This window comes from Cydia strobilella, chromosome 12 (genome assembly GCF_947568885.1).
Source record: "Cydia strobilella chromosome 12, ilCydStro3.1, whole genome shotgun sequence".
NCBI classification, from domain to species: Eukaryota; Metazoa; Arthropoda; class Insecta; order Lepidoptera; family Tortricidae; genus Cydia; species Cydia strobilella.
Window position 1 is genome coordinate 13,064,953 of NC_086052.1, and position 12,886 is coordinate 13,077,838.

Here is a 12,886-nt window from a genome sequence, read left to right on the forward strand (position 1 = left end):
GACTATTGGTCATTTATCGCTACATCATGATACACACGTACTGTTCGTGTATTATACTTAAATGCTAACGATTGCTGATGCCGATGGCTAATATCGAGAAAATTGAAGTAGGTGCCTACTGTTATTTAAAAATCTGTTTAGGAATTTATTTTTGTGATATACTTAATTTATATGGGATAGGTGAAACTAAATGAAAGCTTGAGAAAATTAATTTATTTTTTCCCACGAATACTGTAACATTATTTTGCCTTTAATTGCAAAGTGATTAACGTGATATCATTGTTTGGGTGTGTCCCATTCGTGTGGGTGTGGACACACACAGCTGTCCCAAATACAGAACAATACTGTTAATGCTCACAACAATAACAATGTGCTACACCTTAATGAGGAAAATCCCTATGCAATAACAATAACAACAACTAACTTAACTATATTTTAATCGGTTTCCTTATTACGTGGTTTTAGCCCTAGTTGATAAAAAAATATTATTTAGGTATTTTTTAATGAGGAATTCATATTTTATATGGTTATAATTTTATTTTATTTACTTCGATAATGTTTGAAACACGTATTTGCCAATTTGACTCTTAAAATGTGAATTCTGGGCCTCTATTCGATCTTTAAAACCTAAGGTGACCTCACGCTTACTTTCAGGTCAACTTTAACCTTCTTCTTTCTTTCCGTGCCTCTTCCCATTATTTGGAGTCGGCCCTCCTCGTTCTTAAAGCGCCAGGACGGTCGATCCTGGGTTGTCTGTTTGTTCAACTGGCTCTGTTCCAAATCCATTGATATGGTGGACCACCACGTAGCAGGCGGGCGGCCTCTGCCTCTCTTATTATTTGGTATAGCAAGGGCTTTCCTCACGACATGGTCTTCGTCGCGTCTCATGATATGTCCGTACCATCTCAATCGGGATTCTTGAATCTTGTCGGTGATGGGGGCGACCTTGTAGCTTTCTCTGATGTATTCGTTACGTACTGTATCGAGTCTCGTCACACCGGCCGCCCACCTCAACATCTTCATTTCATTGACATGGAGTTTTTGTTTATGCGCTTGTTTAATCGTCCAGCATTCTGCACTATACGCCATAGCAGGTCTCACAGCTGTTTTGTAGACCTTGCCTTTGGTCTTTATCGGCACACGGCGGTCCAAGAGCACCCCCGAGAGCGCCCTCCACCTCATCCAAGCTACATTTACCCTATGTGACACGTCCATGTCTACATTTGCGTCCGCGGACAATACCGAGCCTAGGTATTTGAACTGGCTTACTATCGGTACCGGGTATCCATCAATGGTGATTTTTGATGGTGTCTGCTCTGTGCGGCTATATTTGCATGGCAGGTACTCTGTTTTGCTTCTGCTAATCCTTAAACCATTAGAGATTCAGGTCAACTTTAACCAGTCAATAAAAAATAAGGAAGTCACCGCGAACATCAAAATTCAAAATTTGTGTGCGAAAAAGAGCGGTGATGATGCTGTCGACCCTTTTCAAGTAGTCCAGGATATCATTCGCTTTTTTGGGCATTTAAAACGCGTCATCGGTATTTTGGTGCAACATACTAGTCTAGTAGTATGGGACTTGTTAAAACAACTCCATCTTAAAATACTCACTCGTAGTTCCTCAGATCCTCAGCGGAGATGATGCTCCCGACCCTCTTCAGGTCGTCAAGGAAGTCCTTGGCCAGGGTACCGTTGTAGAGCTCGTCGCCTCCCCTCTCGGCGATGAGGCGAAGAGTCTTGCAGAAGGCTTCGCTCGGCTTCACTATCGTTCCTGGGTTGTAGAAGTTGTTGGTTAACGGGTCCACGTACATTTTTCTGAAATGAGAATGAAATATCTTTAAAAAACCCGTAGGGGTCGCATCAAAAACTAAGTAATTAAGTTCGATTCACGCCTGACTGCACATTTCTAATAAATTTCCTGTCATCTAATAGGTGAAGAACTATTATGTTTCGAAGATTACAGGATCTAAACTGCTTATTCAAAAATTATAAAAAAAAACAAAATTTATTTGAGATTCTCACAATGATCTCGTTCATTTGATATGTAACACGATATAGGTTGAAAAACTTATTTTTTTAATTTTCGCATTTACCCCGCCTCCCCCTCCCTCAATAGTGGCCCCCATGTTTAAAATTAATTTCTTTACGTTACATGTCCCGTCTTTGGGTCACAAACACACATATGTGTACCAAATTTCAACCTAATTGGTTTAGTAGTTTCGGAGAAAATAGGCTGTGGCAGACGGACAGACAGACAGACGCACGAGTGATCCTATTCCGTTTTTTCCTTTTGAGGTACGGAACCCTAAATAGAAACCATAAACCTTTTTATCTTTTTCTTAAGTGTATTAAAAAGGAGTGCTTAATACTATCGAGTAAAAACGTATCTCTTGAAATAAGCCTATTTGTGGTTAGGAATTTGCACCTGCGCCCTTGGATTCATTGAATGATCAAAAGTTCAGTAACGGACGTTAACCTATGTATAGGTATAATAGAAGTTTGTTTATAAACGCTTCACAAAAAGCCTGGGTCCATTCGGCATCTTAATTCCAAAAATGTATACAATACATTTACAATAGCGATCCTTCTGACTTCCACCCACAGGGAAGAGCAGGCCTTTTGGGGTTATTCCTATCCCCTCACGATTTGATTTATTTTATCAATAAACCACTTAATTACCTTAAAATTGGATCACTCTTGATATAAGGCGCGGCCAGCAGTCCGTCGAACATGACCTTGGACACCTGGAAGCCATAGCTGCAGAAGCCCATGGTGGGAGCCACCAGATCCGCCCACGGCAGCTTGCCCCACCGCTTGTGTGCTGCCCACATTCCTCGGAGCTCTCCTGGTACTCCTATTGCTAGAGGCCCTGTGGACAGAAAATGTTTAGGTGAATAACCTTTTTCTTGTATTGTATCACGTTGCCATGGTTGTGCTTCCTGGGTCACTCTTTAAGTGTATGTGTCTAATAATCTTTAGCATCTCCTGAGGATGCTAGAGAACTACAATGACATTTGCTTGTAAGCACTTCTAAATAAAATTGACAAAGTTTATATTTTGGGAAATAATCACTCCGAGAGGAAAAAAAGCCTATGGTGACGAAAGAGTAACTACTGCCCTACACTGAGCATGGCCCGACACCGACAGGTTCTTGTTTAATTCTGTTTCAATTTAATGTAATGATAGAAACCAACCTTGAGGCGAATTATTTCGTTCATCATTTGTGAATAAACAAGCATTTATGAGCGACGTATTTAATAGTATTTATTTAGACTGTTTGTTTGTCGCATGTTCGCTGCAACATTATTGCATTTATTCGATCACACCTTGACACCGTGATCAGTCGCAGTGACCGGGGTGACATATCAATCGTTTTCAATGTGTTGCACGCAGGAATCACGTAGGTACAGCGAGCTGCAAAATGGTGTGGAAACATTGTGAATGGAATTCATTCATGAATCGGCTATTGCAGCTTTGAGTACATTACAAACTGAAGGGTTTACTTCACAATGTGCAAAATAGTGTAGGATCCGATATCGGTTCGGACAATGTGAAAATGCTCTTAAAGTCACACGATGCCAGCTTGATCGTGATCTTAATCTAATTGACCTTTCGGTTATCCAGTAGGTAAGCCATATGCGCTCCATATGTGCCATTTTCAATCAAAAGGGTACTTATTGTCGGCTATCAATAAAGCGCTATTTCCATACAGCTTCAATTTGAAATCAACCTTATTGACAAGCGACAATGTGGTACCTTTTGGCTGAAAATGTCACATATTATCTACAATGCCTTAGTGAAACGGCGCCGAGACCGGATGGTCGAAGAGAAAGCTTTAGAAACTTTACCAGCACCAAACGACTGCAAAACGCCTATTAATAACAATTCACTTTTATAACTGTTTCTTTACTGTTTGAAGAATTAATTTTTAATTGCCTGACCGTGGAAGGGAAGTGGTTTTGAAGTAATTCCCGTCCATGAAAGTTCATGATTTTGTAAAAAAAAAACGCAACATCGCATTAAGTTTCCCCACCGAACTCTTTAGTAAGTATGTAGACAATAAATTGGATGCTGATAAGCAATAATGTGTCAACCCACAAAAACTAAAATAACCGGCCAAGTGCGAGTCGAATTCGCGTTCCAAGGGTTCCGTACAATACACAATTTAAACAATGTATTTTTAATGTGAGTGAAATATCTTTAAAAAACCCGTATGGGTCGGATCAAAAACTAAATAATTAAGCCCGTCTCACGCTTGACTGCACATTTCTAATAGGTTAGGGTGATCTACAGGTAAAAATCTATTTAGTGTATTTTTTCAAAATTTTACACCCAGTAGTTTCGGAGATAAAGAGGTAATGGTAATTTTTTGCCTATTTTCTTGAATAACTTCTAAACTGTTTATCCAAAAATTATAGTTTTAATGCCATTGTAGCTGGTCCGCCCCGCCATATTGCGCCCGACTCGTTTTACGGAATTTAAATATATGCGAAATATCATTTGATATTTACCAGTCGCTTTTCGGTGAAGGAAAACATCGTGAGGAAACCGGACTAATCCCAACAAGGCTTATTAGTTTTCGCTCTGGGTTGAAAGGTCAGATGGCAGTCGCTTTCGTAAAAACTAGTGGCTCCCATTAGCCGTGGCAAAAAGCCGGGATAACGCTAGGAAGATGATGATTAGCTGGTCCGCTCGACTTAATTTTGTAAAAATGACGTTAGCGCTACTTGCATCATCCCACTATCCCGGGGTCCCGTTTTTACCCTTTGGGTACGGAACCCTAAAAAAGGTTAACACAAATCCGTTAACATATGTTGTCTGTTTTGCATTAATGCGTTTAGTACGGTCAGAACGCGTACTAAAATGTCGATAATGTCTTAAGAGAGGTTAACTCATTATTGCGGAAGTCACATTCCATTAGTTCTGTTTTACCAGAAGCGCTACGAAGGTAAGTGTTGCTAAAAATTGTATTAATAATTTAGTGAAAAAATCTGTTAATTGTTGCGGTTTTCAAGAGGTAAACACTAATGCTGATCGAAATAAGGTATTTTTATAAAGCGTAAGTAATCACACTAGCTTTTAAGGGTTTAATTTTTGAGGTAAGTTTGCCGGAAGAAATTAAACAAAACCGCAAAATGCTGTAGTTTTTCTTAGCAATTTATTTTAAATGGCAAGTTCAAGAATTTGAATGTATGCACATTCGTAAAATAATTTTATTTCTATAATTATAATGATTTTAAATAACTTGTTACATTTGAATGATTCTTGCAAATCGAAAAAAAATATCATATCAGTGCATACTGAGGCTTGATTGAATCTTTCAAAACAAAATTTATAATATTTAACAACAACAAGTTATGTGCATGTTGATTCTAAGTTTAAGGCAGATTTACACAATTAGCAAAACTGTGTTAAGTATAATAATGACACGGTCTTGAAAAGGTTTGACATCATCATGAAATAAACAAAAAGGGGATTATTGAGACAAATTCCGAATATTCCGAAAATTATAATTATAAATTACTAGTGTTAATTGTATTTAAAGTGACAAATACAGCAGTTTAATCAAAATCTTAAATTTTTAGAACAAACGCTCAAAAGACACGAAACAATCTTTAGGCGCTATTTTCTCTAAATGGTTACGTGAGTTAATACGTTATTGCTTATCAGCGTCCAATAAATGTTTACAGTAGGTACAGATACTAATGGAATACCACGAAAAAGTTGTTTATCCGTTAATTTAACCACAGCCTTTCTTAATTTGATAAATTAACAATTGTATAGAATTACGGAACACGGTAGGCACCTAGATAATAAATACAGATAATTGTTAAATATTCATTTTATTCAGCACAGAATAACGAAGCAACAAAATACCTACAAAAATACAATACCTATTGTTCTCATTCAGTTACATTTCTACGCCGAACATAAGTGTTTAAACAATTGTAGCACAGAGAATAATAGTTTTAATGATAAATAAAATTTATTACAAATGTTGCAATCCATATATACACGGTGGCTAAAAAATAAGTGCATTCCCGTTGCCAGGGAGGTTATGGGATTATACTGAGCAACTTCTACTATGTATGCTTGTTATTTAACGCAGAGGCTTGTTATTTAAATCAATAATTGAAATAAATAAACCTGGTTATTTATTATAATTAATATAAATATAGCATTACTATTACCCCAGTTACTCCCTTATATAATTGTTATTTGTACCTATATACAGCCTTTGAATGTCATATTTGAAAATGACAAAATTTCATGAAGCATTTTAATCTGTTCTAGCCTATGTATATTCAAATGGTTTAGCTACCTACCATTGACTTATTGTTTTAGACAAAAGACGATCTTCTGTCTGCCTTTATGTAGGTATACCTACTAACTATTTAGTACCTAGTACTTTATCCTTCATTATTGTCGGCCAAGGTAATCGATCTACATCCGCACTACTCACTTTATCTTTATATTCAACAATAATATTTAAAAGTCAATAGTATAGAAGCCCCCGGTCACGCTTCCGCGTGTTTTATCGTCTCCTCTAACTGACCTACACGACATTATTTTATGTCTGAGCTGTAGAAAGTATTCGGGTTAATATGGGAGCGATTTAGGATACAAGGCCCACAATATAAGAGCGGACTTTTAAGTTTTAATACGAATACAACATAGATCACAATAGTTATTTTTAATACGATTGTGGAAAGTAAGTTCCCAACGAGCGGCGATATTATATACAACATGAGAGAATGCCATCAGACTGCGCAGGCGTACCCTAGCGTGTATGGCCAGCTTAAAAGAAGGACTATCAGAGCATCTACTTACATTGTTAATACTCTGAACTTGTACCTTGTAACATAGACGTATGTTATACATACACACAAAAATTACACACACATATATATATAGGTGTGATTTATTGCTAATGAGCTTGTATAGAACAACATTTATACCAACACAAAATTACCTTTAGAGGCTTTAGAAGCGTCTCCTTTGAACATGTCTCTCGTAGCCGCCAAAGGCGCTGTTTCTCTCGCGTTGACGGTGTACGCCTTCTCTTCATCTCTGATGTAGACCGTCATGAAGAAGCCACCGCCGAGACCCATGCTCTGCTGGTTGAGGAACCCGTTGCAAAACATGGCGGCGATCGCTGCGTCCACCGCTGATCCATTTTGGGCAAGGATTTGTCTGTAAATAGGAAAGAACCTTGTTAAAATACTGTCTAGGTTTAGACTCTTCGGTAAAAGAAACATTGTGAAGAAACCAATGAAGAAATACAGAGATACCTACTTATTTCATTACTCACATTAGGCTATTAGATTAGCATAGGGGCTATAATATTAGCCCTCTTGTTGCTATGCGTAGTTAGCAGTTATGGGGAAGTTGAGACTGGTGATGAAGATCTCTAGTGAGATAGAGAGTATTGTTTTGAAAAAAAAAGCTATGCTTATAGATTTTTGGTATTGGATTGAGACATGCTGTGGAAAAACTTTTTGTTTACACAAAAGATACAGAGGAAAACACTTCTGTTCTTCTGAAAAATATCTTCCGGTTCGTTACTGCATAGTTTAGGAATTATAAGTACAGTGTAAAGAACTACATTTTAGATAGGTACCAATGTTAGATAATAATAAAATAGGCAAGCATCAATTCTATAAGTCACAGGTGGCCATTTAATTCAGAAAGTACGATGACCGCAAGTCGCGGGCACTAGGCGATGCGTAAAAATTTGCTCTCAAATTTAATGCTCCGTTATCGTTTTATTATCGTAAGTGCGATCAGCGTATGGCAACTAGTTTTAAATGTTTTAATACAGGACCTGCCTGTATTAAAACTAGTTGCCATATGCTGATCGCACTTTGTAGAAAAGGTTTTTTTGTTGCTAGCTGTAGGTACCTACTTACTTAAAATACCAGGTTATTGTATCTACATATTCCGCTTATTGAGCGAGCGAGCGTTAAGCGCGAGCGGTGCGTCTCTGTTTCAGAGGCTGGCCGTATGCTTGTTAGCCACCAACGTGGTATAAAAAAAAGTGTTATTCAGTACAGGGAGCATTTCGCAACCGATTCTCGTGGTAGGTATATTGATATTGCAAGGTTAGTTAATTTTTTTTGTCGATTTAATTGTAGGAAATTTTTCAAAATTGTATGGCGGAGCCGTGGGAGTTCGCCATATCTATCTATGAGGATTCGAGCAATGGACCTACTGATTCGTATGCAAGTTCACTGTAACTTTATACAGTCCGTCGAGAGGCGTAAAAGGGGACCCTCGTGATATTATGGCACCACGGCTATAGCCGATGATTTTTACTTTAACAAAACCGCAATCCCGTCACAGACGCCGAGTTTTCATAGGATTATAATGAAGTCAAGTATCTTGTGCCGTTTTAGGTACACTGGCAAAATCTTCAGTGTGACTTACTTACCGACTTTATGCATCACCACCACCAGTATAGGGCCATGACGCATGCTGTTGGCTGAGAACGTTACGGCTGGTTACGGCTATAGACTAGATGCCGTATCACAGCCTCTTCAATTTAATTATGAAGATGTATACAAACTGAGCTGTCAATATGTCAATATGTGAACTTTTATAGAAAATGCGATGTGGCAGTCCGTCCATAGACGGCAAAAAATCTTGTATGGGATTTAGCTGTGCCACATCACGCAGTTTCGAGAATGGGGCTATGTCCGTGAACGTGTTAATCTCGTCAACTTTATTTAAAAACAGATGGGACATTTCTCGCCTAGTCCCTGGCTTAAGTATCTTTCTAATGATGATTGATGTCCCTACTGACGATCATGTAATACTTTTTTTAGTGACAGCCCCACACGAAGAACACGGGACTGTTTCAGTCAGTCTTAATATACAGTGTGGAAAAAATTATGGGCCCTGGAGGGAAAGTACCTTAAAACCTTAAGTTAGCTCATTTTAATATTGTCTTCGGTTACCGCGATAGTTACTCATGAAATAAAACTATGAAAACGGATTATATCGCGTATATTGAATTTATAATACATCCCGACGTTTCGAACTCTTTACAGCGTTCGTGGTCAACGGGTGACTGAGGAAAAATTACAAAGTGCAAAAATACCCACATACTAAAATAATGAACAATCATAGACTCGCGTATCGCGTTTTTATCGCGTATATATATATATCTTTACTTGAAAAATAATTATAGTGTATAACTAGCCTTATGAACCGATTTTGCATGTACAACCAGCCTTAAAGTTTGTAGTCTATGATTGTTCATTATTTTAGTATGTGGGTATTTTTGCACTTTGTAATTTTTTTCCTCAGTCACCCGTTGACCACGAACGCTGTAAAGAGTTCGAAACGTCGGGATGTATTATAAATTCAATATACGCGATATAATCCGTTTTCATAGTTTTATTTCATTAGCTCATTTTATTTAAAGGAAACATTTTCTTTAAAAAAATAAAAGAATGTTTCCTGTAAGTAAAATGAGCTAACAACTTAAGGTTTTAAGGCACTTTCCCTCCTGGACCCATAATTTTTTTCCAGCCTGTATAATTATATATTTCAGGGATCTCGCAAACGGTTCTAACGATTTTGATGAAATTTGCTATATGGGCGTTTTCGGGGACGAAAAATCGATCTAGCTACTCTAGCTTCTAGTCTCTGAGAAAACACGCATTTTTAAGTTTTTATATGTTTTCCGAGCAAAGCTCGGTCTCCCAGGTACTGTATATTAAATAGGTTACCCTTGCAACAGAAGTGGCTCGATTTTAAATCCCTACCAAAGATAGATATAACTCCGTAATAGATGGATACAGTCTAAGGAAAAAACGTGCCTCGAAAATCACGAAAATTTGTTTCTCGATCAGATGGCGCAACTAGTTTTGGCCTACACTCGTATAGAGGGCGTTGACTGTTTCGTTTGTTATTTATAAGTTTAACGCATACCAGTGAAAGAACATGGGTCAAAATCATATAAAAATAATTAATGCAAATAAAAAAATCGGTTATCCATATTTAAATACATTTTATCGTATTTTTATAAATATTTATTTTTAGTTTTAAAGTGTGTCGACAGATGGCAGTGAATTTACTGGGGTTACAAAATTTACTATGACAGTACCGCTCTAGTATAAGTTACTCTATGATCCCTACTAATCCATACTAATATTATAAATGCGAAAGTGTGTCTGTCTGTTACAGGATAAATAAGTAATGATATTTAATAGCTACGATAAGTAGAATCTGAGTTGGCAACAAGTCCCCTACTTAACTCAGTAGGGTAATATGCATCGCTGCACTATTGATTTATACACCTTGGGTGCTTTATCGATCGCCCTTGCAACCACTTGTAATCTATACAATAAACCGACCTGTGGGTTATATAGGTATAAGCTGTTCTTGGTTATGCTATCATCACGTGATAATGTAGCTATAGCTACATTAATTAGCTGTAGCTAAAATAATACAATATTTACTGATAATAGCGGCAAGGCCAGAGGCGCGCGCCGCCTCGGCTTGTGCTTCAAGGTTGTTTTTGTGTATAAACAGCTAGGCGTAGGCGGATAAAAACATAACAAAGAGAACGACCTCACACATTTTCCGACACAAAAAAAACAACAGAATAATCGTAAATTAAATCTTTATTAAACCTTAAATTATTATTACAGTCCTTTGAGCATCCTACCCCAAACATATACAGGGAGAAAACACAAAATTAACAGTAATAAACTAACTAGGAATTAATAACACAGCAAGATGAGCTCTATAACAAGCTCGGTTTTAGTTTGAGATCAGATCTGGGAACGGTGGTGTGTCCAAAATAGATTTACCGGTGGCCTTGGACCCTGGGCCCGGCACGTCCGATGACCTCGCCCGCTGCTGCTGGCGAAGTAGCACCCCTGCATGAGCAGGAAGCGCCAAGGATGCTCCACTGATCTCGACGAGGCCTACCCGAGCTCTCCTCGGGTATCCGCCTTAACGTTCTCCATTCGTTCTGCATATCGACGTCCCAATTACAAGCCAAAGTCGTTTTTGGATCCGGAATGTTCATTGCTTGCTGCCCTTCTTGTTTTTCTCTGTGTTCGCTAGCTTCGTGACGATCTTTCTAGAATGGCCGGACGGGTCGAAGTGGTTCTGGTGCTCGCTCACCTCGCGCTTCGATCGCTGCTTGCCGCTGTGTCCAGAGAAGATGTGTTTGTCTTGTTCGAAGTTGTAGTGGTCGTACTCGTCGAAGAAGGTTTCAGACATGGTTGCGAAGTGGATTTTTCTTTTGTTTTTATTTTTTAACTAGGTAATACACTGGTTGCGAGTGCAACGTTGCTTGGTTGGATATTCTGGCTTGAATGTTCGGTGCGGGCGGAGGTGGGCGCTTATATACCGTCGCGAGACACGTCACTGACCGCATGCGCGTCGATAACGATGAAGCTTCGCGATTGGTCGATGCAGCCGGCGACCCGGTTATGAAAGAGTTTGTTTATAAATGCGTATGTGAGTATGTAGGTAGTCATACGTTATATACCTGTGTGCGCCGGTGTGTCACACCACATTAAGAATTATAAACACCTCAATATTTCCGAAGTCACGTTCACATAATTTAGCATAATTATTTTATATTAAGAATTTATACCGCGTCAGGTATTTATAAAAAAAAGACATTTTGTTTGGTTGGCGGTTATTCAATAATCGGCTGAGATTATTTTAAAAATAAGACGTTTGTATACAGGATGAGCAACCTACATGCACGATATGTTCCTTATTGTAACTACTGCATGCCAGTAGGTAATGCATAAGGAAATCTGCATGAATTCGATTTATTATCAAAGTAGGTAGTATGGTTTAAAATAGTAATTAATGTATTAAAACTTGAGTAGGTAGGTATTATAAATTGTGTCAGTAAGTATAAGTACCTAAATTTTATGTTATCGTACTGCCTGAATAGAATAGATTTTCCTAGCTTTTCTCAGTTGACTTTATATGCGAACTTTGATTATAACTTTATTAAGTTAAGAAATGAAATAAATATTAATAAATAATTAATAGAAATATAATTTTCCTAATTCTAATAGGTTAACTTCATTGTGCTTTAAGTCCTCACTGGCTATAATGTTTTTTTTGGGTTTGAGATTACAAATGCATGCTGATCGACTACACTACCGCTACCGGTAGTGTACCTATGTATTATTAGTAGGTTGTCAATATCTTTAAATAAGTACTTATCTTTTATCGGGATACTGTATTCAAATAAAAAAAACCTGACAAGTGCGAGTCGAACTCGCCCACCGAGGTTCCGTACTTTTTCGTATTTATTGTTATAGCGGCAACAGAAATACATCATCTGTGAAAATTTCAACTCTCAAGTCAAATTTTAGCTATCACGGTTCATGAGATACAGTCTGGTGGTTTTTGTAGTTGGCTTAGTTTCACCTGACCTGAACTACCAGCATTACTATCCTATGTGTTTTGACCATATACATATTTATACATATATCACGATTAAACGACGTAGTTTCCAAACATAGTTTTGAATTACAATAAAGTTCCACCTGCGTTTAATTCGAAGCAGCACGTTTAAATTAGTTTTAAATTAAAATAGACATCAATGTTTACATGATCGAATTTCAAATGATAAATCATCATCATATCCCCGATTTTAATGAGCGTTATTCGTGAGTTATCAGATGACTAAACCCTAAACATCGGTGTAGCCTTGCTGTACGAGTACCCTATATACACTACCGCTCAAAAGTATTTAGGCACCCGCACACACACAAGACTACATGAATGATGAAACACCGTGGGATTGTGATTGAAAATAATTAATTATTTATTATTGTGTTAATAATGATGAAATTGATAATTCAATGAATACCTATATTAGGTAATCTGTATTTGTTGA

The 12,886-nt window shown here is 37.7% G+C and overlaps 2 protein-coding genes across 4 annotated transcripts in view; both read right to left on the bottom strand.

Annotated features, from left to right (window-relative positions):
• Positions 1 to 12,886, bottom strand: part of LOC134746183 (glutathione hydrolase 1 proenzyme-like) — a 59,991-nt gene that overhangs the window by 10,282 nt on the left and 36,823 nt on the right. For all 3 annotated transcript variants that reach the window (XM_063680503.1, XM_063680502.1, XM_063680501.1), the window contains 3 exons: positions 6,974 to 7,194; positions 2,680 to 2,869; positions 1,612 to 1,815 (listed from right to left, as the gene is read on the bottom strand). In XM_063680503.1, the coding sequence (XP_063536573.1) occupies positions 1,612 to 1,815; positions 2,680 to 2,869; positions 6,974 to 7,194 (615 nt within the window). The remainder of the gene's footprint in view (positions 1 to 1,611; positions 1,816 to 2,679; positions 2,870 to 6,973; positions 7,195 to 12,886) is intronic.
• LOC134746201 (nuclear protein 1) lies at positions 10,614 to 11,355 on the bottom strand. Its single transcript, XM_063680526.1, has one exon. It carries the CDS (start codon positions 11,236 to 11,238, stop codon positions 11,038 to 11,040), a length of 201 nt encoding a protein of 66 aa, XP_063536596.1. The 5' UTR covers positions 11,239 to 11,355; the 3' UTR covers positions 10,614 to 11,037.